This window comes from Psammomys obesus, unplaced genomic scaffold (assembly GCF_907164565.1).
Source record: "Psammomys obesus unplaced genomic scaffold, mPsaObe1.curated_primary_1811, whole genome shotgun sequence".
Taxonomy (NCBI): Eukaryota; Metazoa; Chordata; class Mammalia; order Rodentia; family Muridae; genus Psammomys; species Psammomys obesus.
In genome coordinates this window covers 3,625,058-3,653,030 of record NW_026590859.1, presented here as the reverse complement: position 1 = coordinate 3,653,030, position 27,973 = coordinate 3,625,058, and the positions used below count along the sequence as shown (strand labels likewise).

Below are 27,973 nucleotides of genomic sequence, written 5' to 3'. Positions count from 1 at the left end.
TCTGGGGCCGCGGAAACCCGGGCGGAACCATACGGCCGCGGAGGAGCGAGTTTCCGGCCGGACGCGTGCAGGAGCGTTCCACTGAGGAAAGCATTTTTCCGGTCTCGTTGTCCCCCGCTTCAATTTAAACCGGGAAGATGGCGGGCGTTCCTGAACCAGTGCTCGTCTCCGCCCCGCAGGATCAAAATGCCCGGGCCGCCTCAGACTCCCAGGCCACAGCATCCCCCCCTCCCCTCGAGGACTTCCGAGTACGCTGCACTTTGAAGAGGGCGGTGGTGGAAGTGATGGAGATGTGCGGTCGCTTCGTGCAGGAGCTCGGGCCCGCGCTTCCGGAGAGCATCCGAGAGCTCGCGCTGCGGGACGCGCAGTGGGTACGGACCGGCCGCCTCCTTCCCGGTCCTCACTCCCCTCAGCCTGGCTCCAGGCTTAGGTTCCAAGTCAGGTCTCCGCGGATTGAACGATGCCCCAGATTGACGTGGGAAATGCCAGGGAAGGCAACTAGATGCTAGTGCCTCCTGGGTGCTTGTATCACTCAATGTGATCTTGAGAAACAGGCGGCAATAGTGTACCCGTGTGTTTTAGTATGTACAGTACTATACGTATAACTATGACCACTTTACTTTCATACTAAGCTTTCAAATCTGATGGCTCATGTTTTACAAAACACCTTTGTTACTAGCCATAATTTAAGTGCTCAGTAACGACAAAGTGGCGCTTCTTTGGAGCAGCACAGGTTTACCGTCGGGTATGAGAAATTCCCCAGGAAGCGGTAATCCTTGGAGTCAGTCACTGGCTAGTTTTTTGGTCTTTGTGGTTTTTTGTTTTTGTTTTGTTGTTGCTGTTGTTTTGTAACATCTTGTGAATGCAGCAAAAACATTTTAAGTGGAAAATAGATGAAGATGCTGTAGTGATGGAGTGCCACGTGGGTGGCACTAGATTTTACTAAGATCTAGTCTAGCTGTACATGGCAGTCATGCCCAACATTAGAAAGGCGGAGGCGTACAAATCTATGAGTTCAAGACCAGTCAGGGCCACGTAGACTGTACTCTCACAAGAGAGAGAGAGAGAGTGTGTATGTGTCCGTCCCTACCCCATTGGCCCTTGTAACCCACTTTGCCTTTCTCCTGTATTTTGCAAAACTCTGAGTATGATGGTTTCTGGGGAAAGACACTAAAATTTGAGGGATTGCTTCTATTCTAGCAGACACTAGCCTATATGTAGGTGAAAGTTTCAAGCTTGTAATACAGCATATTTGTGACCAAATGAAAACGGTGCAGAGTAAAAATAGGTTATCAGTCTCAAAAAAAAAAAAAAACAAAAAAAACAAAACAAAAAAATGAGGAGCAGACTGCAGGTGTGGCGTACTGTTAGGAGTTCTTGTAGCTTGTTAGACAGGTTAAGTGAAAGAATAATGAAACCTTCCTTGGATTATAATTCTGTATTCCAGTTTGTGTATAGTAGCTCCTATGTTATACCCTCCTGGGAACTAAGGCAAAAAGAGAAATGTCTCATAACATTTTTAGTAGTTATTTTTGGAGATGGCTATAAATAAGAGGGTTTGTCTGATTCTAGAAAATGCTAAGATACTTAGAGCATCTACATACAGAAAAAGACAAATGTGCCTTAATCTCTTAGCCTATTGGATGAGATCTTAAAGAGAATTAAAAGTAAACCTTTGTAGAGAAGCTTTGACTATGTTGATATACCTCTAGATAAAACTGAGCAATACAGTAACTTGTTAAAATGGTTGGTGGAGCTACAATGAGAATTTCAAAGGCAATTTGTGCTTGCATTTAACCCTCAAGTTTAATATAGTAAGAATCTTACCCTATAGAGTAGCTCTTTCTCCTTCAGTGCTGGGGACTGAATGCAAAGCCTTGCACATGCTGGCAAGTCTTGTCCGCTGGGCTGTATTGCAGCCGTTTTTATAAGATGCTCGTATGGCATATGTATTATAGCTCATAATTACCAGTCATTTATACTTAAGTGGTACCAAAGACATGCTTGTTGAAAACATTTCAAACAGTAGCGTATATTAAGTCCTGTTTGAAATGACTGACTTTCGGGGAGCACATGGTGGAACCTGAAGCCTCTGTACTTCTCCACAGTTCACCACGCTGTTGTTTGTTGCTTCTGTGTCACGCGGATGAATTGGCCCTAATAGAGCCATTGCAGTCACTGCTGCATGGTATGCGTATTCCCCTGTTCTCCTAATAGTTAACTTTTCATTGTTTCCATTCTGTTACACAGATTTCAGTATTGTTTTGCAAACATTTTTGAATTCAGTATTTCTAATCACTTTTGCTGACTTGGCTGCTGTGAATTTATTGCAGATGTTTGAGTTGGCTGTGCAGGAGAATATCAGCATTAATGGACAGGCCTGGCAGGAAGCTGTAGATCATTGTATTATGGGTATGTGACTTAACTTTTTCCTCTGTTGTTAATTTCTGAGGTTGTTTTTTTGCATCTAACTTCTTTCTTTCTTCATTTATTTATTTATTTACTTATTTACTTTTAGTTTTTCAAGACAAGGTTTCTCTGTGTACCTCTGGCTGTCCTGGAACTCACTCTGTAGACCAGGCTGGCCTCAAAAACTCGGAGATACACGTGCCTCTGCCTCTGCCTGGATTAAAGGCATGGGCCACTACAGCTCTGGCTGCTAACTTTATTCTGAATGTTATTTTATAATGTGGTGGTTTGAATAAGAATGGACTCCCCTGTGGGAGAGGCCTGGAGAGATGGCTCAGAGGTTAATAGCACTGGCTGCTCTTCCAAAAGTCTTGAGTTCAATTCCCAGCAACCACATGGTGGCTGGTAAGCATCCATAACGAGATGTGGTGCCCTCTTCTGGCCTGCAGGCAGAACACTGCATACTAAATCAATCAATCAATCTTAAAAAAAAAAACAAACAAACAAAAATCACCTCCCTAGGCTCATTTATTTGAATTCATAGTTATCAGAAAAAAAAATGACACTATTTGAGAAAGATCAGGAGATCTGGCCACCACTGGGGGTGGTGGGCTTTGAGATTTCAAAAGCCCATGCCATGCCCAGTCTCCCCTTCTCTGCTTTGTAGCCCCAGATGTAGCTCAGCTACTCCAGTGTCTGCATGCATGCCATGTGCTCCCCACCATGAAGGTAATGGACTAATCCCCAATTAAAAGAGTTTCCTTAGTCATGGTTGTAAGCCCCTTGATGCTAGAGTGCCAGGCCCTGCCATGCTACAAGCTAGTGCGGGCCCTGTGGAAGCTGTAGGACAACATCACTCACTCTTCTTTGGCTCCCTAAAGCTGGGGGGTAGGGGATGTGCTTGGTGTCTAGACAGACTTCACTTCCCTTCAGATGGTAGCCTTCTTGGCCCAGTCTTGCTAAAATCTAGGTAAGAGTAAACTGCATTCCTGGTCTCCTGAGTCCAAGATTTGTGACTTGTCATGTCTTTGGTCGATTTATTGTGCTTCTCTGAGGATATCTGGGTGATCTGGGTAGCCTGGGCAAACTTGATGGACTAGACAACCTAGCAAAGTTCTAGAGACATATTCTGGGACTTCTCAGAGGTAACTTTGATCATATTCTCTACACTGGGCAAGTCCATGTTTGTGGAGGAGGCTACGGCCAGGGAAGATGCCAGATTGACCAGCTCTGCCAGGCCGATGGCTGCAGGCAGGCTGGTGCAAGGCATGTGGGTCCTTGCTAGCAGGGGCGCAGTCTGTGGGAACCTGGGGTGTGGACACAGACTGCTTTTCCTGGTGCCTTGCGATGTTTTTCTAAGGCCCAGTGGAGGCTGTGTTCTGACGCCGGGGTGAGCTTGTTCGGCCAGAAAGGGTGCTTGGAGGTCTGCACACGGATGGAGCGAAACTTGTCTAGCACCTGCCTGTCCTCCCTGTTGCTTGAGTTTGCACTAAGGTTCCAGGTCCTGTTTGTGGAAGCCAGTTCACCAGTCCCTGAGCTTTCCCCAAGATCAAGCTCCCCTGGAAAGAATTGCCCCAGAAGCCTGCTCCTCCGCAGGTCTTCGCTGCTTCCCCCGCTGTGTTTCCTTCCAGTAAGTCTTTGGTGTGCGCTTTGCTGTACACTGTGACTCTGCGGTATTCCCTCCCAGGATACCTTTCTCCTGTAACAGTGGTGTCGATTCACAGCAGTAGAAGGAAAACCCCCTCTCTTCTGAGCACTTTATTTCCTGTGTGGGGATGTGTGTGTTGTGGCACATGTGTAGAGGGCAAAGGGCTGCTCTCAGGACTTGTTTTTCTCTTCCATCAGGAGGCTCCAGGATCAGACTCAGGTCCTCGGGCTTGCTGGCAAGCACTTTTACTTTTACATTTCGCTGGCCTCAGTATGTTATTTTAAAAGACAATTACAGAGTAAAAAGAAGAAAGTAATGTAGATTATTGAACACAACCCAAGAGAAACTCCATGGTTACCTGATCTGTATGTTGTCTGATGATATCCTAAAAGGTCTTTCATCTGTCCTTCAGTTGCTTTGTCAGTAAGCTTTTGGAAGGTATTGTAGAATTATCTTCATTTAAAAAAAAAATAGGCCAGAAGAATCCTGTACTTCCTTGTAATTCAGGTTATGTGTTTGCTTAGATGATACTATAATAGAGAGTGAAGTGTTTTTACGTGTAACGTTAAACCATATGGGTGCCATGCAGAGGGTGCCTTCAGAACATGCCTCCTCTTGTTGTTCTTAAGACCAGTGTTTCCTTACCCAAGACTTAGTTTGTCTTTGTAGGTTTGTTTTTGTTTTTGAGACAGACAAAGTTTCTCTCTGTATCCATGGTTGTCCTAGAATTCTATAGACCAGGCTGGCCTCAGAGATCCACCTGTCTCTGCCTCCCCAATGCTGGGATTAAAGTTATGAGCCACCATACCAGCTTAGATTTCATTGTGCCTTACTAATGGTGCTAGCATGCCTAAAGAAGGCAGAGTGTTAAGAGAAAGGCCAGAATGGGAAGGAAGCACCAATAGGAAGGGAATGCTCAGTTAGAGAAGAGAGACAGGCAGCCCCGATCTGCAGTGCTGTGTAGAGAAGGGCTGTGCTGACAGGCCACACGTGCCAGCTGTCCCTCTGTGACATCACTTGGGGCTGATCAGCATCACTGCTGAGAGTCACAGTGTTGTGTTTGCATTGTCCTATTGTTGGAGCTGATTTCAGGCCAACAGTGACTCTGTGCCTGTAGCCTTTCTTCTCAACGGCAGGAGAGTGCTGTGCCTATAAGATTTTCTTGTCTATTACTTGGGACTATGTTAGCTGTCTATTTAACATTACCAAAACAGATTTTGGGTTTACATAGTAAAAGGATGAAGAAAAGCTTGGGTAGACGTGGAAAGAGAATGGATTCCTCGGAGCTATTACTTGACCCTACATGCTTGCACCGTCTGCTAGCATACACACGTTTAAAAAGAACTTCTGTAATCTGTGTGCTGTCCTTTGTAGGCTAGTGACGTCACTTTAAAATGAACATAGTAAAATGTAAAGCTCCTTATTTCAGAGAGTGTCCAAGTGAGAGTTCCATAGCTTCCTCAGATATCCTTCAAGCGAGCCACTGAGTAGACTCAGTGAATAGTTGCTACAGGAGAGGCCGCAGCTGCTACACACTGTATGCTGGAGTGCACATACCAGCCAGCTCTCAGAGTGTTTCAGAAATGTGCCATCATCGGGCTGCTTGAAAAGCTTAGTCCATGAGGTTAGTGTAGGCTGGCAGAGTTGAGCTCGTGGTGTGAGCGCTTACGTGAGGACTTGGCACTCATAGCTACTTAGTATTCCTACTTTTTCTCTCAGTGCTGGGCAGAGTGCACATCCCTACAATGCTAAGCGGATGCTCTTATTCCAGCCCAGTATTTTCACTCTAAAGTTATTATTGAAATGAGGCCAGTTGCATCCGTGTACATTCACTTCTTCTGGATGCTTCATTTTTGCGCCCTATCCTAGACCTGAGTAACATCCTCCCTGGGTAGTCATCCCTTTCAAGCTGAGAGCCAACAACTGGATAAACAGTTGTTGCTGAATGAGAAAGCCCCAGGTCACCATGCCTTTCGCTTTTCCTGCCTGGCTTCCCACTGCTGCTGTCACAGGTTGACTGAAAGGTTATCCATGGCTTGAGATGCCTTCACTGCTGGGGAAGGGCCAGTCCAGGGCCCTGTGCATTCTAAGCACATTCGGTCATGCCGAGCTGCACCTCAGCCCTTTCCTTGTCACTCACTCTATGCCATTTAGATGGCTTCTGGCTCTACAGTTTCCTCTCCCAAAGATCCTGCTCACCCAGTGCCTCGGTTTACAGCCAGATTTCAGGCCTAATGTTGGTTCTTTAACTCCCACTGATCGGGTGTCCTTTGTCTTTATACCCTGCTGCATTTGTCAAGTTACTAGTGCCTGTTTCTGGGGACTGTGCTGTATGTCTTTGTGTTTTCTGTGCTTGATAATTGATCGGCACAGGATGAGGGGACTCCATTGGTTTGCCATGCTGTTTTCTTTAATTATTTTGTGAATTGAGCTTATAGAATATTTCCAAACTAATACGGGACTTCTCTGAAATAGATTCCGACATCAAAGTGCTTGAAGATGAGTTTGATGAGCTCATAGTGGATGTGGCAACAAAACGGAGGCAGTACCCCCGAAGGATCCTTGAGAGCCTCATCCAAACCTTGAAAGCACAGCATGAGAGTCTGGTAAGATGTTTCTGTTTAAATCCGTACACAGCATCGTACCACGTAAAAACTGGATCAACTTACCTGATCTTTCAGCCTCCACCTCTCGCCTCTTGTGTGCTGGAATCACAGCTGGCTGTCTCGGCTGTTTACATAGGCTTGCTTTTCCCTGTAGGTGTCTGTCACCATGCCTGTCACATGACACATTTATTAAAACTGGAACAGATGCATAGGCAGATTAGACCTGAGACTTAATGCAAATGAGGCAGGGCCACAGGCAGTTGGACCAGAGTGATTTGCTGGGATGGCTTGCTGGGATGGTGTTGCCCCAGGAAACGACTATATGCAGGCTTTAGAGTGCACAGTCCTTTTAGCCTTTAAAAGTGTGGCTCTTCCAGTAGTCTCTGCCTCAGTCACGGTTTGGGGCACTACAGGCCTGCATTTGAGCTAAACATTCAGTCATATTGTGACAGGGAAAAAGAAATCCTCGAATGCTTTATCTTTCCACAGCATTCGCCGCTACAGCAAGCCCTTCCCAGACTCCAGGAGAAAAGCTTGCAGTGTGTTGACTGTCTTGTGGCTCCCTCCTTGCTGACCTTCCTAAAAAAAAAAAACCCTGACACTAGTTAGGCAGACAGTGGAGACACAAAACTGGAGAGCATTAGTGTGCTGTTGCCAATTTTTCATACTTTTGGCTCCGGTTGTCATTGAGTAAGAAGGAACATTTCCCTTTTCCTTTCGCCTGATTGTGAAATGTCCAGCTGTCCCTGTGTACCACAGGTGTGGACAGTAATTGGCTGGTGTGGCAGTCTAGCCACGTTTTCAAAAAGTTTCTGTGGAAATAGGAATTCTGAGTTCCAAACATTTGTCGTGAATGAGCTCTGCCACACTGTGGCCATTGCCCTGTATCTTAAACACCACGATGCCTTCACTTTGCTATTTCTCACTGTGTGCAGCAGATGGCAGTACATAAAAGGTGTTAAAACCTAACGACACTTTCCCTACAGACAGAGTTCAGGGTCCAAAACGAGAAACCCTGAGGCTAGCACTGTTGACTGAATACTTGCTCACACTGACTGAAAGAGATGCTTCTTTATCTGAAGTGTCACATGTCTAACTTAACTGATTTGTGTTGTGTTTAGAAGCAGTATTGCCCTGTTGTACAGCCCTTGGACCTGAAATGTGACCCTGACCCAGGTAAGAATGAAAATGAAGCTGCCACTGTAGCGTCCCCAGCTGTGTGAGCCCTCTCCTCCACAGCTGGCACCTAGCACTTGTTTTTAGATTTTGAGACAGTCTTTGTTGTTCTGCAAGTGTCCCCTCTCTGGTATATGCGCTCAGGTGTTGGCTGCTTCTGTGCTTCCACTAACGGGAACTCGATTTTCTTTCTCTTTTGCTGTTTGTTTTGCTGTCTTAGTTTTTGTTTTCATGATCTCAGAGTCTGTCTGTAATGTGGCTGCCTGGTTTTGTACATTTTTGATCTGTTTATCTTCTTGAGTTTGTTTAGTTCAGTCACAGTGTTGATGAGTACAGTTAAGGTCATAGCTGGTGAGTCACACTTTAGATTCAGACCATAATCTTGTCCTGTGGAACTTGCTTATTCTAGTTTCCAATCCCAGGTCTGTCTTCTCAAGCCCTGCCTTGGCTGCCTTCTGCTGTGTGGATTCGGTGTTCTCTCTTCAGTCTCCCAGGTTGCAAGTGACGTTCTGTTCTGTTCTTTTAATATCCCCTGTAAAGTTGTATCTGTTGTAGTAAAGTTACTCGACTTTATGCAGTCCGGTGACACGCTTCTTGAGCAAGAAATGACCCTTTGTGCACTCTGACTATTGATAGGTACACCCCCGCCCCTAGTCTTCTGTTTTAGTTCTGGTTAAGCGTATAAAATTCACCTGTTAGGACTTTTTGATTGTCTTATTGAGAATGGAAGGTCGGCCTGTCCCTGCAACACAAGTGCTTTGCCATGGAGCTACACTCCCAGTGGGCCTTTGTTTGTTGTTTTTTGAGGCAGGGTCCTATTATGTAGCCCAGGCTATTCTTGAGCTCATGCTCCTCCTGCCTCCACCTCCTGAGTGCTGGGATTATAAGGATAAACCACCAGTAGCTACTTTTTTTGTATTTGGTGATTAATTGGATTTATCAATCCAGTTTTCAAAATTCTGACATAACTATTGTTTTTCATTTTGTGCCTTCATTTTGGGTGTACTTCTTTTTTTTTTTTTTAATAAATTTTATTTAATTTTATTTCATTGAAGGTGTGAGATCCCTTGGAATTGGGGTTACAGACAGTTGTGAGCTGCCATGTGGGTGCTGAGAATTGAACCCAGGTTCTTTGAGAGAGCAGACAGCGCTCCTAGCCACTGAGCCATCTCTCCAGCCCTTGGGTGTGCTTCTTGCTTGCAGTTTTTAGGCACCTTGGGTAAAGGTTGTGAAGTGCCAGCTCTGAGTTTCTATTTCATCTTTGCTCTTAAATTTTATTTGCTTTCATCATATTGAATATGTTGAATTCATTATCTTTGTTCTTTTCATTTCTTTAAAGATTTTTTAATTTATATTTTAAAATCATGTATGTGTGTGGGGGTATGTGCACGTGAATTTGCATTCCCCTGGAACTGTATTACAGGTGTCTATGAGCTGCCCAGTGTGCGTGCTAGAAATTGAACTCAGGTCTCTGCAGGCGCAGCACGGGCCACCTGTATGTGGCAGCAGAGGCTCTGTGCATTGTGACATTGGAGGTGGTGGATCTGGACACTGGTCCGTGCCCAGGCCTGGGGTGTCACCTGTCTCCCGGCACTTCTGTGTACTTCAGGTACACTTGCTGGTTGGTGGCACGTTTTTTTCCAGCTTCCTCAGCCCTTGGTTTAAACTAGGAAGCTGATGATTTCCACTTCTTACCCTCCTGAGGCCCATCAGCTCCTTCCGGTTTACAGAGTGAAGTTGGTAGCCACTGTTTCTTCCCGGGGCTCTGTGTAAAGACATGGTCCTGTCAGGTTGCACTGGTTGGTGTTCTAAAGAAGTCCTAGCACTGTTGCGATGCTGGGGCATCAGTCTGCCTCTGCTCCGAGTGCGGCTGCCTCAGTGTGACTCAGGGAGCAGCGTCCAGTTCACAGTAGGTGGGCAGCATGAGGCTAGGACAGGGTGCAGGTGAGAAGAAACTTCTGTGGCAAAAGTGGCTGGGAATTTACATGGTTACTATCAGGAGAAGAACCCTGGAGCGGAGGAAAGAGCTTAGGCAAAGCTCCTGAGGAAAGAACTTAAGAGACTGTGGAACAAAAGTAATGAGATTAGTCACCCGCCTGAGGCTAGATAAAAAGCCCTGCATTAGGATCTTGACAGGCCCAAAGGGAGACTGACACCCATGCTGTAGAAGAGTGGGGTGCCTGGGGTCACAGATCTGAAACCTGTTTGTCTTCAGAAGAAACATTGGTTTCCCTCCTCACTTCTCACGCAAGGTATTGGTGGCATTGATTTCTGCCCTAGAAACCGTACAAGCCAGGTGACCTCTGCGCATGCTTGTTTGTTGGCACTCAGGAAATAAGGTGGAAGTAAATGGGAAGCTCGCAGCCAGCACATTTCTGCCGAGTTTGCAGGCTTTGGAGGTTCATGTTCCCTTGTTTAGTTAGTGCAGTGACCCGGAAGCAAAACTGGGCTTATTACCCAATCTTTCATTTCCACTTTTTCATTTCCCTCTGTTTTAGAGAGCAGGAGCTAGGGAAGAGTGTCTCAGGGGTTTTGAACTTCCACATTTTTCAAGGGCAGACTTTCCCCCAGCAAGCTGGTTATTTACCAATAAGATGTGGTTCTTGTCATTTTAAAGTCCCTGGAGTGGAGGAGCTCTTCTCCCCACTACCCAGCATTTAGCACATAGTAATGGCAGAGATGTTTTCAGTTTTCTGCAGTCGACACTTGAATTCTAGGGTGGCCCTGCAAGTCGAGGCTGCCTGGCTTGTTTTCAGGTAGTGCTGTCTGGTTTCAGGCACTGCAGAGCCTGCGGGTGGACGCTCCCAGCTAATTACCTGTCAGCGTTCATGTGTGCATCTAGGCTGTGGGACACTTACTTTAAGGGGAGTAAGAGAGAGTTTGTTTTGGAGATAAATATGAGTGACAGTGGCCAGGAAATACAGATTTGGGTTACTGCAAACTTCGTGCTGCAATGTGGTAACAATTTCATGGCATTTGTGACAGCAGAATAGAAAAAAAATCATAAACTGAGATGTTCATTAGTAGAAGCGCCAGCAGGTGGTGACAGAAAAGCTGTAGGCCTCACATGCTCTCTGACAGCATTTTTAGCTTTCTGGTTGATAGAAGCTGGGGTCAGCTTGTACATTTTACAGAGCATATCTAATGCTCACAAAGATGTCAGGTCACTTAGAGGAGGGCACACACCTGGAAGGGCTAACAAGGGTTGGATAATTTGGCTCTGGGCTTGAAACATCTTATCCTTCCCCTACTGTGCTTAGTAAACGCCCATAGGCTCCCGTGAGGTGCGGTTCTTCAGGAACTTTCTGTTGACCTTGATAAGAGTGGCACTCGGTGTCTTGAAGTGTTCTTGTTGAGCGTGTGGAGGAGGAGCTTGGAGAATGCATCCAGGAGATGCATTTTCATCCTGTCTCTTTCATGGCCTAGGCCTGCCACCAGCATAGGAGACTTCTAAAAGCAAATAGTCTGTATCAGGAGTGCTTCAGTGTTCTCCGCTATAAAATATGACGGTCACTTAGAGTCACTGGGAGTATGGCAAAAGCTTATTGCTTGGGAATTCCTTTAGCAAGTACTCATGCTGGAAATGATGTTTTCGGCTTCTTAAAATGTTCATCAATTTATTGTGTGTGTTTGTGAATACACATGTGCATACTACAGCATGCGTGTGGAAATCAAAGGACAACTTGCAGAAGTCAGTTTGCTCCTTCTACCATAAGTTCCGGGACTCAAACTCAGGTTGTTTGGATTGGCATCAGGTGCCTTTTCTGCTGAACTATCTTGCCAGCACAGGGAATGTTTATGCCACGTGTTTAATGAGTTTTGTTGAGTCCTGTGTTTTGTTTTGGGACAGGGTCTTGCTGTCCAGCGGGATGACTTGGGGTGCACGGCCCTCTTGTCCGGTCCTTCTGTGCTGTGGTCACGGGCTCAGGCCGCCTGCCTGACTTGTACAGTTAGCTCACGTTTCCGTGTGCGCTTTCTCCTCTAAACTCCTCCTTTAGAGTTGTTGATACTGTGAACTTTGTTTTGTCTTGTGGTTTTGCTTTTATTTTTGTTTTTGAGACACCATGCCCCAGATTCGCGTGGGAAGATGTATCTGGCTTGCCTGGGACTTGCTTTGTGGACCAGGCTGAGCACACATTTAGAGAGGCCCGCCTCCTCTGCCTCCCGTGCTGGGGTTAAAGATGAGCACCTCCAGGCATTGCAGAGATGTTTTGGTTTCCAACGAAAAGGATTTAATTTACTTAATTAGAAAAAGAAGAGATATTATAAATTCATAGTTAGACATTTAACTTTACAGTGGTATTGGACATAGTTTTTAATCTCAGGAAACTTTCATTTTGCTGGAACTAAGTTTTGCCCATTTCTGAATTACATTTTTAGGAGGACAGTATATGATTTCTGGGAAGGTGATATTTTAGAGAGTTACATAGCATTTCAGAAGCTGTGAGTTCTAAATCTACCCAGTTGCAGTTCCCTTTCTCAGGATTTTTGTAAAAGGAGGCCCTCAGGCCTGCTCTGACATAGCCTGAGAATGACAGGGTGTGTGTTGTCCACAGCAGCTCATAGAGTAGAATAGGCTTTGGGCGAGTCTGTCTTTCTGTGCTGTCATAGGCAGGTCCTCAGAAAACTCATTTGTACTCACCAGCTTCGTGTTCTGTTTTGTTTAGTCTTATTTTGTTTTTTTGAGACAGGATCTTTCTATGTAGTCCCAGCTGTTCTGGGAACTCACAAAGATCCACCTGCCTCTGTCTCCCAAGTGTTGGGATCACAGGCGTGTGCCATTACCGCCTGCCTGTCCACTAGCTTCACTGTTTACCTCTGCTGTTCTTGTTGGAAACTCAGTGTGTTTGGCCCCGCACCTTACACTGTGTAGTGCCTGTTGCTGCCCCTTCTCAGGTGACAGTTGCCTCTCTCTGTTCTGTCCTGTCTATCTCTGATTTTCTCCCAGAATCGTAAATTCCTAGGTGTGGCAAACTCTTGAGGTTATCCATCAGTCTTGTTTTGAACCTTTCATCTTCCTATTCCAGTCCTGACCAGCTGCCCTCGCCTGCTAACACCTTCATCCTGTCTGTCCTTTCACCTTTATCCTGGGAATTTCCTCACTTCTCTCCTGCTGTGGACCATGTTTCCTGGTTCCTGTTTTCTTCTGTTTCTGATTTATTTCCTTATTTGGGCAGAATGCATCTGATCCCCCTGCCTCCGACCCTGTACTCCCCAGTCCATGTTGGCATCATATCCCTGTTTAAGACAAACTTTCCACAATACAGTTCTTCTGTGAGTGATGTCACCCCCTTTGATTAAGGAAGTCTACTACCATCTGTGTGTCCTGTCGTAGATTTTGAGCACCTGCTCTCAGGGTACTATGATCACCGCTAAAAGACCCCATGAATAAAGAAAGATCATAGTCTACCTACCAGGAAGTCCTCAAGGATTAGCAAGATTCTGGCTTCTCATTGTTGTCTATACTGCCCCCTAGTGGCCTTTCTGAAGAAGTTGGAGGATGCTGGAGGTAAGGGATGGTGTAAGAGTGTTTTGTAGTCATGTCAGGAACAGTAGATGTCTTATATGTCTAACCCAACTTTAGAAAACCCATCACACAGGTGGGTGTGAAAGTCTGTCAGAATGCAAGCCGAGAGCCTAGCTCCATTTTACACCCAAGTCCAAAGCACTCTTGGCTTCTATGCTGTCATTGTTTATGCAGCAGATGAAGATCAGATACTGTACAGCAGGGGGAGAGTGAAGGCCAAAACAGTGGCATGAGGTCTTTTAGGAATTGTCTGTGTTAGTTATAGATAGAACTCAATCTGTGAGGAGCCTAGAGAAGGGCCTCACAGGTCAAGGAGGATAGCTGCTGCTAGTAAAACCTACGCAACAGTGAAGACTGTGGCATAGAAGTAAGAGATTCATGTTGGGCACAGTGGCACACGCCTGTAATCCCAGCACTCAGGAAGTCAGAGGGAGGTGGAGCTCTGTGAGTCCAAGGCCAGCCTGGTCCACAAAGTGAGTCCAGGATAGCCAAGGCTACACAGAGAAACCCTGTCTGAAAAAACCAAAGGAGGAGGAGGAGGAGGAAGAAGATCCATGTGTGTGCTTTTGTAGAGTAATGTACAGTGCACAACTTGATGAAGTTATACATGCATATGTACATACATACATATGTATTTTTAAAACCACCATCATCTCGATATAAGTGTGACAACTATAAACAGATGATAGACATTTAAACTATTTTCTTAACCACTGAGCCACCTCTCCAGCCCCCATTTAAACTGTTTTCAAATGTGCCTTATGTTCTCACGTGTGCCGTGAATACAACAGAGTATCCAAAAAGCCTGGAGTCATAAGGAAGATAGTCTATTGTGTTTTGTTCAGATCAACAATTGAGCTTGTTTCTTTAAGTTTAGAAGTATTTTATCTGGGAGAGAGTGAAGTGGGGAACAAGATGTATTGGACAAACCCCCAGAAACCTGAAGACCTCCACATAGGCTTGCCTGGTGATCAAGCATTTCACACATTGGCCTTTGGGGAACATTCTAGATGCACTGGAATGTTCTAGATGGTCACTCACTGGGGACTTTAATTTACACTTAGGACTAAATGCGTTGATTTGAAAACCCACTGCTCTAATGTTGGAGTTAACATGTTCCTTAATAAATTATCTCAGAATTTAACAGCTTAAAACGATAAGCACTGTCGTATCCCTTGTGATTTCTGACGCCGTTGACCTGGGAGAAGGGGCTTCAGCTCCTCAAGACAGAGGCCTCTAAGCTCCCTGTCACCTCTCAGCTTGCTTCTGAGAGGATGCAAGTTGTCCTACAAACCTTCTCTCGGAAGTGGCGTGCTGTTGACCTGTGAGTCACGTGTTCTGCAGAGAGGAAAAGGCCCTCCTGCACACGAGAGTGCGCGCTGCCGTGCAGCTCATTAGAGCATTGTTGTTGGCGTCGCCAGCTGTTCCTGTCAGACGGCCTCTTCAGTTCCTCAGCTCCGTCTCATGAATTTCGGGGTTCTGTTTGGTGCACCTGTTTACAGGTGTTAAATCACCAGGGGTGTTGGTACATGCCTTGAATCCCAGCACTTGGAAGGAAGAGACAGGTGGATCTCTGTGGGTTTCAGACCAGCCAGGCCTAGAATGGTGAGTTCTGGGACAGCCAGGGCTATGTAGAGAGACCCTGTCTCGAAGGAAGGAAAAGTTGTTAGGTCTCTTGGATGAGGTGCCCCTTTTTATCAGGATCTCCTCTTCTAATGCAGCAGGAGGGTCACTGCCAGGGCCTCCCCCCCCCAAGGCCCTGCCGCTGAGCACCAGCCTCAGCTGTCCCACAATGGCTTCTGTGTAGAGTGTTTCCATCCTTCCCTTCATTCTCAGCTCTGTGGCAGCGGTGCTTACGGGGCAGTAATGGTGTGGCCTGACTGGATTGTTTCTTCTTCATCCCGTTGCCACTTCTAGTTGTGCCTTTCAGTAGCAAAGTTGACCCCGTTGATACTTGAGATCGTGACTGGTGAGGGAGGGCTTGCTGCACCTGTGCTTGTTATCCAGCAGCGTCACACTTCTGTCCATCGTCGTCCGCTTTCTCCTTTGTGCACTGGATCTTTTGGTAGCATATTGCTTTTATTTTCTGAATTGTTTTTAGGGTTAGTGGCTTCATTAGAGATCACAATTCATGTCTTAACAGTGTAACTTTAAACCAGCCTCATTTTAACACTGTTCTATATAGCTCTGCCCTTCCCTTTGACTGTTATTATCACAATTTGCCTCTTTATGCATCATGTGCCAGTTGGCATAGTTTCGTATAGTTCCTTGTACAGTTCTTTTTAAATTATGAGGTACACACGCTGGCTTTCACTCCGGCCCATATGGCTTTACTGGTGCTCTTTATACTCTTGTGTCCTTTAGTCTGTACTTCAGCCTCAGACGTGCTGCATCAGAAGAGGGCTAGGCCATAGCTGTTGATAAAGCACTTGCTCTGCAAGCACAGCAACCTGAACTTGAATTCCTAGAGCTTAGGTTAAAAACTGGAGATGCAGAGACAGTGGGAGCCATGGGCTTCTTAGCCTATCAGCCTGAGTCAGTGATGCTGTCTGAAAGCAAGACGGAGCCAGAGGAAGACCCCTGATGGTGCCCTCTGTCCGCCGTGTGCATCTGCACATGCAAGCATGCGTGTACACACCCACACACATACATACACACACACATGCACACACATTATACACATGCATAAACACACACTCAGAAGCATCAGGGAAGGAAAAAGAAATTTGTATTCTAGCAACCAAAGCTAAAATTTTTTCTACCAGATAATATGTGTGCGTGGCCTCAGGACAAGAGTGCTTGTATTCGAAGTTTAGATGATGTTTTGCTTTATTTTTTTTACTGTGTGTATGTGTGGAGGATTATACACACGGTACAGAATGCATGTGTCTTAACACTTGATGATGTGCTGAGGTGTCAGCAGCATCTAGAGAATGCATAGCAGGTGCTCTCGGGACACCACTGAGGCCGCTTGGAGCCAGCCAGCCGGCTTGTGTGCACACCGTTGAGTAATACTCTGATGTACTCCTGGACCGTTCTTTTATCCTGACATTGACTTTGGTGGGTTACAGAGTACTCAGCAGGGTGCAATGGGGAGGGGCCCACCTTTCATCCCAGCACTAGGGGGACAGAGGCAGGCCCATCTCCGTGAGCTTGAGGCCAACCTGCTCTACAGACTGAATTCCAGAACAGGCAGAACTAAGCAGAGAAACCCTCCTCGAACAAACAGAGTACTCGTAGGTTAGAACAAGGTAAACCCTAACAGATTTCTGTCCGTGTTGTGTCTAAATGTCTTTATGACTGGCTAATTAGATAAAGAACCTAAAATACTTACTGTTTGGTGGTTTCTTGCAGCTTCTCATGTGGAAAATTTGAAATGCCGTGGAGAAGACATAGCCAAGAAAATCAGCAGTGCCATGAAGGTAAGAGCGGTGCTGATACACAGAGTGGAAAGATTGGTGCTCATCGGGGGTGCAGGCGTGTTTGGGTCTGCAGGAGGATGCTCAGGAGTCCGTTATCAGGTGACTACTGTGTGCCACAGCCTACGTGGCAGGCCCGTGTGTGCCACAGTCTACCTGGCAGGCCCGTGTGTACCACAGTCTACCTGGCAGGCCTGTGTGTTCTGTCTGGCTTCTCTAGTGAGGTCACACTTCGTGAGCTGTGTTGGCAGCTTGTCAGACATTCTGGGCTGACGCTGTTGGTAACATCTATGGAGCGTGTGTCTGCTCCATTTACTGTCTCATTTAATCCTCACACTGACCCAGCAAGGTAGATATGCTAATCCCAATTTATAGACGAGAACACTGAGGCACTAAAAGCCCAAACAAGTAACTGAACCAGGATCTCTGGCTTTGGAACTTGTTCTTTTGTTGTTTTTGCTTTTTTACTGGCTTGAACTCAGCTCTGGCAAATGTTTCCTAGCCGTTTGCTTTTGCTCTTAATCACTCTGTTAGTCTCTTCCAGCTGGAGAGCCTCAAGGTCATAATAACAGGGTTTCTAGTAGGACATTTATTTTACCTAAACACAAAAGCAAATTCCTGCTACCTGGAAATTATTTTTAAATTCCTGCAGAACCTCTCCAGTTCTGCTGTCCATCTTCTGTGGCATTCTCTTTTGGTTTTTATGTTTTTCTGATAATTGATCATCTTACTACTTCTATCCTAGTCTTGATCCAGAGTTGGTGGGTCAGGCATTCAGCCTGCTTCGTTTTTTGTAAACAAGGCTTTATTGAAACACAGACGGGACCACTCATTTACTTCCTGTCTGGTGTTTTTTCATCTTCTAATAGTGGAGTTCAGTTCTTTTGTTTTGAGGACAATGCCTCACTGTGTTCCACAGGCTGACTTCAAACTAGCTTTAGTCATTCATGTACCACCATGGCTGGCCAAGGTTGAGGTCTTAGGCAGAGAGCCCCAGGGTCCAAATGCTTACTGTTCCATCCATTAGGGTCACAACGTGCCTGTCCCTTGTCTTATCAAGATTCCTAAAACATGTTATCAGATAGCAGGACTTCCGGGCTTTAAATTCTTAGCTCTGAACTTCTGTTACTCCTGCTAGGTTTAATGTCGCCACCAGTTGGAAGGATGAGCCGTATTTTCTGAGTCTCAGCCTTTAGTTAAAATCCCTCCACTTGAACTGGGATCTTAAAACAGAAAACCAAACGTCCTTAACCGCAGGGAAGCAGGACGTAGTGATAGGCTTGAGTTAGAGAGTTAACTGCAGTGGCTCCAGTCTGTGTACAGTGTGTCTGCTCTGTGGACTCACCTTCAACCTGAGCTTTTTCTTCCCAAGGCTTTGCCCGTGTTAATCGAACAAGGAGACGGCTTTTCTCAGGTTTTAAAGATGCAGCCTATCATCCAGCTGCAGAGGATCAACCAGGAAGTCTTCTCCGGCTGCCACAGGAAAGTAGAGACCAAGCCTGACAAGCTTGTCACACAGGTAGAAACTTCACCAACCGAGACGGCTGCCAGGAAAGTCTCCAACGTGGTGCTAAAGAGAAAGCAAGCTCCAGACCTCGCCCAGAGAAGGAACTACCCGCTGCGGCCGAAGAGGATTAACCTCGATATATAAGCTGCCTGCTGGGGAGCTGACAGGCAGCGCTCAACACTCGGTCGCAGTCTGAGTGGGGCTCCTTTAAAGCCGTGTGAGGTGCGCAGGTGCAGTGTGCTGTCCTGCTTGTCCTGGCCTGCGGTGGACCACCGGCTGCTTCCTCCCATACTGCTTTCCTGTAGGAAAAGGCCTTCTCGGTGTTGCACAGACTGTCAGGGTCCTCCAGTGCCATCAGCTCTTGGCTGCCTTGCAGCTTTCCAGGCATGCCAGGGGCACGTGCTCTGAGGGGTTTTCTCAGTGTGCAGCTTTCTCCGTGTGCGAAGCTCTGAGCAGTTCCTCGCTGTGTGAGCGCTGGTGCTGGCTCTGCCCTGCAGTGTGCACATTTCTGGTGCAGGTTTTCAGACGGAAGGCAGGCCTGGCCTTGGCTGTGTCCCTTGGGCATTTAATTTGCAGTTTTAGGGTTTGTTTTATAAGGTAAAGGAGAAGACTATTCTTTGTGCAGGAAATATTCTTAAAAAGTAAACCTGGGGCATAGAGTCTCTATGTTTTGCCTGCACGTTTATTTCCATAGATCTTTGAACATAATTTGACTAGGAACTGATAGTTTCTTTGTGGGTCCTCATTTGCAAATAGATCCTTCCAGTTCCGAGTATATATGAGCATAGATTGGCATTTGACAGAGATGTGAGCAGAGTGAACTGCTCCAGGTACGGGAGATACAGTAACAGACAGAATCAGTGTCAGCAAACTGACACCCTGGGATTTAAACAGCCTCTTTCAGCTTCTCTGTCTCCTCTCTTACCACTACAGAACAGTTCTTTTTTTTTCATTAAGACATTTCTAGAGGACATAGCTAACCTTGTCACTCCCCCGCCCCCAGGAGGGTTAGTGCACTCACAGCTATAAAGCAGGCAGGAACAGTTTCAAGGACCAGAACCAACCTTAAAAGGCAAAAGCACTTTGTAACTGAATTATCATAAAGATGTTTACGTAAAAAAAGAAAGAAAAGGAACAAAGGGCAGTGGTGGTTTCAGAAGGAAAAGAGCACTCACGTTTCACATGTTCAGTCTTGTTTCTAGTGTAACAGAACAGAAGCAGGATCACTACCATACAGAATATTCACTATGGCACGCTGTCTGCACCTGTGCCCAGTCCAGCCCCTAATGCTTCCAACTCTGTACTTCCCCACCTGGTGGGCCTATCACGGAGGCACACATAGGTCTTCTCTTTGTTTGTTATAAGGCTGGTGCGTCTGTGTGTCAGCGTGGTAGACAAGACAGCTGAGACCTGCCAGAGCGTCCGTGAAATCAAACTGACTGGTGTCTCATGTGATGGGGCTGTTGGGGTTTGTTCTCTTCAGATGCTCTTCATAGATTCTACGAACACCTTCCTTGCACTCATGCACAGCCCCTAGTCACTATAGGTCCTGCCTCTGGCCTCTTGGTAAGCTGTCCCAGCAAAATGGTGTGAGACACAGCACCAGCCGCTTTGCTGCAGCTGCCGCTAACCTGCTGCGGCACAGAGCTCGGCCTCTGCAGCGTGTCTTTTCCACAGTCCACCGTAGACGGGCTGTCCAGCTTGCCATCTACTTCCCTTTGTGGTGATTATATACTTCTGTCCATTTTTAGAGGGATTTACTAATCATGACTTGGAAAATCTGTATTGCTCTTGCTCATTATGTCCCAATCATAAACGTCTAGGCTTGTCTATTTTTATCAATTGGGAAAGCTTTGTGGTGAGGCCACAATATGGAGCTTTTAGATTCTGTTTGGTTAAAATTTGATTTGATTTAGTATTAGTAATTGTACAGTGTTTTGATTTTTGTTTTTAAAATAATACAGAAGACCATAATCTTGGTGCTATGCACTTTCCAGCTAACAAGACATTCCTGGTGTCGGCTTTCATGGGCTAGCAGGCTGGCGCTCTGCATTTCAGAGTGAACTAGCCTTTGCCTTAAAACCACTTTGCAACTCAGAAGTTGGCTGTTCTTACTGTGCCTTTCATGGCATTCAAGTTCTGTGGTTGATTTCACTTCAGAAACGCCCAAACAGGCAAGGCCGAGACTCCAGGCTGGGAAGCAATCTGGCAGGTTTCCCTTGAGCAAGTGCTGTATAGGATGGGAGAGTGAGCTTGGAGGTAGCCCACTGGATGATGCTGGCTGGAACTATAGTCACATTGTGAAAGGCCTCTTTGCACACTGGGGCTCTGAGGTGATGCTCACAGGAGTTTGGCATGAATGTGACTTGAGGCTGGGGCTAAAGCACTTGCTTAGCAGTGAGCTTCCCTCAGTGCTTACTGGGTCAGTGGGGAGCCCCTCCCAGCAGGCACTCTTAGTGAGGGTTATCTTCCCCGGGTCCTTTGGTGACAGCGAAGGCCCTTTTGCCGCTCTAACTTAGACAAGGTGTGTGTTGGGTGGGTGCCACTGTTGTCTGGTGAACAGGCTGCGCATGCCCCAGTGGCTGACACAACTAACCTTTTGCCCCAAGGCCAGTGGTGCTGAGGTGAAAAGCCTGTCAAGGAGAGCAGGCCAGCAGCATAAGGTGGTGAGATTGCTGCAGTGTTCCCAGCCAATCTGGGAAGTGCTGTTTGTCTTGGTTGCACTGAATTCTTGTCAAAATACCCCTCTGTCAGCCTTCATAAGACAGACTATATTTGTGATCTTACTGTATATAACCAGGCTGTAAGATACGTGTTAAAAAGTCTCAAAATAAATGTTAATTACAGTTGCATTTTTATTGAGTTTTAAGGGATGCATGTTGATAGAGTTAAATGGCATATTTTGGGATTTGCTCCGAAGTATGTAAGCAAAGAAAAGGGATAGATGAGCTGGCGCAGAGGCGCACGCCTGCAAGGCCAGCACTTGGGGAGGCAGAGGCAGGCAGATCGCTGTGCGTTCAGGGAGGTCAGCCTGGTCTACAGAGCAAGTCCAGGAGAGCCAAGGCTACACAGGGAAACCCTATCTCAAAGGAAACAACCACCTCCCAAAAGAAAGAGGGATAGATTGATAGGTTAAGCAAATGTATAAGAAATGTTAATGGCATTGAACCTCGGTGATATAACATTTACTTTGGGCTTTGATATATATTATATATAATAAACATATATATTATGTGTTTTATGTTTATATTTGTATATTTTAAAGTTTGTTTCTTGGGAAGCAGCTGGACAGATGAGTTGAAGTGCTGAGAAGCCCAGTCTTGCCATACAGGCACAGCGGTAGAGAGCACCAGGGCTGAGCAGGCCTATGCTGTAACAGACGGCTTCTTAGGCCATGGGTTAGTGAAGCTAAAATCATAGTTAGAGCCAGAAGGAAAAACTGAAACTCCTCTGTTTGTCTGCCGGAAAAGGGAGACTGAATTGGAGAGGATTATAAGATTCTCTGTGAGGGCTGGAGTGAGCTCAGCAGTTAAGAGCTCTTTGCAGAGGACCAGGCTTCAAACCCAGCACCCACAGTGGCTCACAGCCAGCCACCTGTAACTCTGGCCCATGTGATCTGAAGCCCTTTTCTGGCCTTCCTGGGCACCATACACTTGTGGTTCACAAATATTCGTACAAACAAAAGGCCCAGACTCATTTTTTAAGAGTCTCTGTCAGCAAAACTTAAACAAAAGGCCAAATCTAGCCCCAGGAAGAGAGAGCCATCAAGAAGACTTTGAAAACTCTTAAGGGCATCGGCTGAGGGCTGCTGAGAGGAAGCAGTGTGTTGGGGCCTGCACCAAGCCTGACAGCCTGGCTTTGAGCTCCAGGGCCCACATGGTGGAAGGAGAGAACAGTCACAAATTGTCCTCTGATGTGTCAGCAGCGCTACCCCTTCTCTCTCTCTCTCTCTCCTCCTCTCTCTCTCTCTCTCTCTCTCCCTCCCTCCTCCTCCTCTCTCTCTTTCTCCTTCTCTCTCTCCCTCCCTCCTCCTCCTTCTCTCTCTCACTCTCTCACTCTGTCTCTGTCTCACACACACACATACACACAGGTGTTCTCACTATGATGTCCTGGCCTGGAACTCACTGTATGGACCAGGCTTCCCTCAGATCCTTGAACTCAAAGAGATCCATCTCCCTTTGCCTTCCAAGTGCTGGGACTAAAGGTGTATGTCAACCGTGCCCAGCCATAACATGCCTCTCAAGTCAGTGGTCGCTCACAGTGGCAGCTTCTGGCGGCTTACAGCCAAGCTGCAGAGTGGCTCACTTAGAAGCAGTGCAATAGACCGTGCGTGTCTCAAAGAGGAACATGGGGAAACAGAAACCTGGCCAGAGCAGCATCACATACTTAGTGTGGGGGTGCCCGGCCCCAACGAGATGGGGAAGAGGGGGTGGGAGGGGCCCTCAGGAGGTCAGCAGGCCACGGGCGCTCCACCTTCATCCAGGGATGAGCAGGTTGTTTGATTTCCTGGCTCAGTCTCTTGCTTCCTTTCTTGACAGTATCTCTGCACAAACCTACTTGCTCTTCTGCTTTTCTACCCTACAAGGATAATCACGTGGACACGGCTTTCACCAGAAGCTGTCATGCCCTTCGACTCCCAGAACCTTGAGCCAGATCACGAACTGGGCGGCAAATACAGTAAAAGCAGCAGGTCACTTACCCAAGAAAGGAAATTAATCATGGCTGCAAATAGGTTACGTGGGAACAACATTTTGCAGGCAGTATTACTGATCAGAATTCGCTGAAGAATCTGGACAGTTCTATTGAGAGGCCGAAAGACGGAACCAGCAGGCACTAAACAGCCGGAGTACATCAGCCAAAGACAGAAGCAGGCTCTGGAACTCCGGGACCCTCCCTTACAGGGAGGAGAGAGTTTATTCTGGAGCCAAATGTGAGTGAGCAGAGCCAGGAACACAGACTCGGGCTGCCGCAAGTACTCTACTCCAACATGCTGACAGCTTCATGACATTTTTATAGTAGCAGAATGAAGAGGTTTAGCTGTGATAGTCGAGCAGGAAAAAAATTTAAAGTAAGCTGAGTAGAGAGACAGGCTTCATGGCACAGTCCCAGCACTTGGGAGGTGAAGGCCAGCTTGGGATGCCTGGGATACCCTGTCAAAAAAGTAAGCCTAATGTGAGAGATCGCCAGCTGTTGGTCTCGGGGAGCTTCTTTCTGTGTTGGGAATTTTTGTGATCAAAGTTTGAACCAAGTGTGTTTTCTCACGAGCATGCCTTCCTTTTCTCCAGACGCTTGGTGGCTCAGCAGCAGTTCTGGAGGGTGGGCGGAGAGTGTCTCCACATCCCCACCTGTCAGCGTGCTCAGGTCACATGACCTCAGTGCCAGCTGAGAACTCCTGGGAGAAAAGTGAGATCTGAGGGAGCCGGGAAGCCAGAGCTCCCTCTACTTCAACCTCCAGAAGGACCATGAGAGTGAAACTCAGCCTTGGGCAAGTTCTGTGGAATCAACTGTTTGCAAGAAATGGCTTTGTCTATTTCCAGGAACTGCAGTGCAGAGTTCATAAACAAACATAGTGCCTGCCTGGAGTGATGGACTGTGTCCCCAACCCAACCCCAGCACCTCCAGGCTTGCCCTCTTGGGGACAGCAGTGCCTTCAAGTTGGTGTGTGCTGGCATCCCCAACAGGGACGTGTCAGCTAGGAGAACCATGACCAACCTCACTCTGTCATCCGTGAAAGGGGCTTCCCCCACAGAGAATGAGACTGCTTCACCCAGCAGACCAGAATTCAGATCCTCAGAAAACAGGGATTTTTCCTAGTAAAATCCACTTTCTGTTTCATGCCTCCCTGAATTATACAAACATTTGCACTAGCCACTGGGGGACCTGTTGACCCAGAATGAAAGATGGGAGGTGGGAGGGCCATTAACAGACAGCACGATGGGTCTGGGGAGTGACTGGGGGCGGAGTGCCCGCTAGGATGATCAAGGTCCTGAGTTCACACAGTGGCGCTGTTTAAAGTGGCACACCAACAATAAAATTATCTAGTTCATACAGCTACTCCTTCAGGACTCAGTTTGAAGCACACAGTATCTCAGCTTCTCTGGTACCCAAGACACTGAGCCGCTTCAGTGGCACTACACATGGTAGCAGCTTGGAAAGAAATGAGGAAGCAGGATGGAGCGACGTGTGTGTACTTAAGCTTCCTGAAGCTCCTGAGCTGCCCCTAAGAAACTAGTCCCACCCAAAGACTAGTCCCACCCAAAGACTAGCCAGGGACACATTGTGTAGCTGAGAATGACCCTGGAGCCCCGCTCGTGGAGCAGGCGCCACACCTGGCTTAGTGCCAGGGACTGAACCCAGGCATGAGAGCACACTAGCCGTGCTGGTTAGTCCTTGTCAACTAGACACAAACTAGAGTCACTTGAGAAGGGGCCCCTCAGCTGAGGAGCTGCATCCACCAGACTGGCCTCTGGGCAAACCTGTAGGACATTTTCATGATGAATAATTGATGCAGGAGGGCCCAGCTCGCTGTGGCGGTGCCACCCCTGGACAGAAGGTCCTGGGTGCTGTGATAAAGCAGGCTGAGCAAGTCATGGGGAGCGAGGCAGCCAGCAGTGTTCCTAGGAGCCTTCTTGACTCCCTGAGCCCAGGCTCCTGCCTCTGCATCCCTCAGTGATGGACTGCAGAGTGTAAGATGAAATGAAGCCTCTCCTCTCCGAGTGCTCTTGGTCAGTGCTTTATCAGAGCACCAGAAAGGGAGCTAGGGCACTAGGCATGCCTTTTCCCTGCCGAGCTGTGCCCCAGCTGGTGGCCAGAGCTCTCTAGAAGCATGGCCCCCAGGGGCTGGAGGGGTGGCTCAGTGGTTAAGAGCACTGGCTGCCTTTCCTAAGGACCCACGTTCACATCCCAGCCCCCACATGGCAGCTCACTATACCTCCAGTTCCAAGGGATCTGACACCCTCACACAGACATATATGGAGGCAAAACACAAATGCAAATAAAATACTTTTTAAAAATGGTCCCCTGATATGCTCCTTGCTAGGGCCCCCATTCCAGAAGTCTCTGGGCCCCTGGCCTGTTCTTTGTAACCACACTTTCCAGGGTGACTGGGAGGAGCCCTGCCTGGAAACAGTAAATCTGTACTGTTTTTCCTTCTTGATCCCCCATTCACTGAGAAACTGGCTGGTTCCGGGAACTGCCTGTGTGGTTCTCTGTGGCTCTTACTAGGAAGTTCATGCTTCAGTCATAGGCTGTAAGGGTCAGCAAGAACTGGCCACGGGATGATCGGAAGCCAGGCCCGAGGGTGAGCATAATGTCGGCGCAGAGAATGCTTCCCTAGGCCACTGCATGTGGCTCCTGGCCTTCTGAGAGGCCGATTTCAGGTAGCCCAGGAAAGTAACTATTAGGAAAAACAGGCCACGTAAGGAATGCCTCAGAGGGACAAAAACAACAAACCTGGAAAATAGGCCTCAGACACCAAAGTTGGAGCTTGGCATATTGCCCAAGACTGGGAATGTTCAGTTCTGTGAAGGTTCTTGGCAGATCGAGGAGCTGGCTGGCGCCTTTCTGCCTCCACGGAGGAGGTGTAAGAGGAAATATATTTGTAGACCATGCAGGGCCCAAAATAACCCTGAGAAACTGCAGTGTCAGCTCTGAACTGTAGCACAGTGGACGTCGGTGGAGACCCTGACCCTCCACAACCGCACCAGTCAGGAAATGAAGGCTTCTACCTGCACCTGTGTCAGGGGGAAGACATGCAGGAGGGTTGTTCAGCCTGGTCTGGACATCTGAGCTCAGAGGGGGCAGTGGAGGCCTCTTCTAAAACAAGAACCAAAGCAAAGCCAAAGCAGGGCTCATTTTAAAGGGTTAAACGTGAGTGACAGCGACCGGAGAGAGGTCTTAGCTGGGTAAGATCCCCAGCATCACCTAAAGAGCCAAGAGTGGTGGCTGAGCCAGGAGGATCCCTGGGCTCACTGGCCAGCCAGCCTGGCACACTTGGTGAGTTCTGGGACACTGAGAGATCCTGTCTCAAAAGCCAAGGTGGAAGCCATCTGAAAATGACATTTGAGGTTTGCCTCCAGCTTCCACATGCATGTGCATACATGAACACACACAAACAGAGCTCCATATTTGGAGAAGTACAACCAGGAAGGAGAGAGAACATTAAATTTCACGATCAAGCTTGCTAAGATGCATGGAAAGGCAAATTAAGGTGACAGGAGAATAAAATTTTGCACTTACTGAGCAGGAAACATAAGCATGATAAACGGGACACCAAAATCGGCAAGGATGTAGACCTCAGCTGGCAGGATAGACTGTTCAGCTGCTGACATCACTGGCTGTTCTTCCGAAGGACCCAGGTTCAATTCCCAGCACCCACATGGTGGCTCACAACCATTTGTAACCTCAGTTCCAGGGTGATCCAAAGCCCTCTTCTGGCTTCTTCTGACATACCAGGTATGTAGACAAAATAAGCCTAAAAATGTTTAATACAAGATAAAAATAAACAAGGCAGAGTTCAGCATCAATCTAAAGAGGTGACAGATCCCTAAAAGCAAGACAACGGAATTTCATCGATTCGCAGTGCTTTTGTAGTGATTTCTCCTTGGACATTTCTCACTAGCTGCTTGTGGTTTTCGGTTTTTTCAATGCAATGCACCTCTCCTACCTCACTCCGCAGAGACTGAAAAGATAATTCAGCCCATGTAAATGCATGGTGATGTAAGAAACACCCAGGGGAGTTTTGTACTCCACACACAGTAGTGTGTGTGTGGTGTGAGGCCAGTGTCATGTCATTTTTAAGAGTTAGCAGACTTGGAAAAGTCCCTATTAATTTTTCTGAACTGTCAAGTTGTGATTTTCAGGACATTTCATGGTTTCTTTTCCTGTGATTCATGTTCTTAGAACGGATGGTTTAGTCAGTCACTGCTGTCCCCAGCGCAGTGGCCTACCAGCTGGGTTCCAGGTGAAGGTGCGAAGAAGGGTGAGTGTGTGTGTGTGTTTCTACAGCCCCTACCTCAGAACTGGATCATCCCACCCACATTGAGTCTTTCCTCTGAATGAACCACCTCCTTGCGTAGTCTGAGATTTGTCGTGATTGGTTTGTGGACAGAAGACGCTCCCTCTGGCTGTAGTTCCCTGAAGTTGTCTTTTTCACACTTCCTTGGTTTCATGCATTTTAAATTTTTCAGTTCTCTAGAACATAACTTAGAGGGGTGTGAGCTGCAGCCTTCACAAGTACACAGCCAGGACTCTGCTTCTGGCAGCTCGCTCACTGAAACGTGCTAGTGCATTTCCAAACAACGGTTAAAGTGCCTGTTGAGGAGCTGAAAGGTGGCTCAGCAGCCAAGAGCTCTGCTGGCTTTGCGAAGGGCCAGGCTGATTTCCGGCACCCACACACTGCTTCCAGCCTCTGTAAGTCCAGGCCCAGAGGACCCAACAGCTGTTCTGGTCCTCCCTGGGCATCACACACGCAGTCACACACTTAAAATAACAATTTAAAAAGTTAAGGCATAGTCAAGCTTTGTGAGAAGGTTTCTCTTACTAACAAGAAACACACAGGAAGACCAATGGGCTCGACAGACTCTTGTGTGTGCTTTTTGTGTGTAAGTCCTGCAGGGAGCAAACTGTTGAAGAACTATAAACAGAGGGGACTCCCATGCTTACAGCTTGCTGTTCGATGAC

The 27,973-nt window shown here is 47.2% G+C and overlaps 1 protein-coding gene across 1 annotated transcript; it reads left to right on the top strand.

The window, feature by feature from the left end:
• Nucleotides 1–136: 136 nt before the first annotated feature.
• Nsl1 (NSL1 component of MIS12 kinetochore complex) lies at nucleotides 137–21,481 on the top strand. Its single transcript, XM_055609282.1, has 6 exons — nucleotides 137–371; nucleotides 2,334–2,412; nucleotides 6,533–6,663; nucleotides 7,785–7,839; nucleotides 16,721–16,788; nucleotides 18,158–21,481. Exons 1-6 carry the CDS (start codon nucleotides 138–140, stop codon nucleotides 18,434–18,436), a joined length of 846 nt encoding a protein of 281 aa, XP_055465257.1. The 5' UTR covers nucleotide 137; the 3' UTR covers nucleotides 18,437–21,481.
• Nucleotides 21,482–27,973: the final 6,492 nt, after the last annotated feature.

What these genes read in the sequence shown, in the direction of transcription:
- Nsl1 (XM_055609282.1), top strand. Translation starts at nt 138, where the DNA reads ATGGCGGGCGTTCCTGAACCAGTGCTCGTCTCCGCCCCGCAGGATCAA. An exon ending in TGTAGATCATTGTATTATGG is followed by an intron (nt 2,413 to 6,532) that starts GTATGTGACTTA and finishes TCTCTGAAATAG; the next exon opens with ATTCCGACATCAAAGTGCTT. An exon ending in AAATCAGCAGTGCCATGAAG is followed by an intron (nt 16,789 to 18,157) that starts GTAAGAGCGGTG and finishes TTTCTTCCCAAG; the next exon opens with GCTTTGCCCGTGTTAATCGA.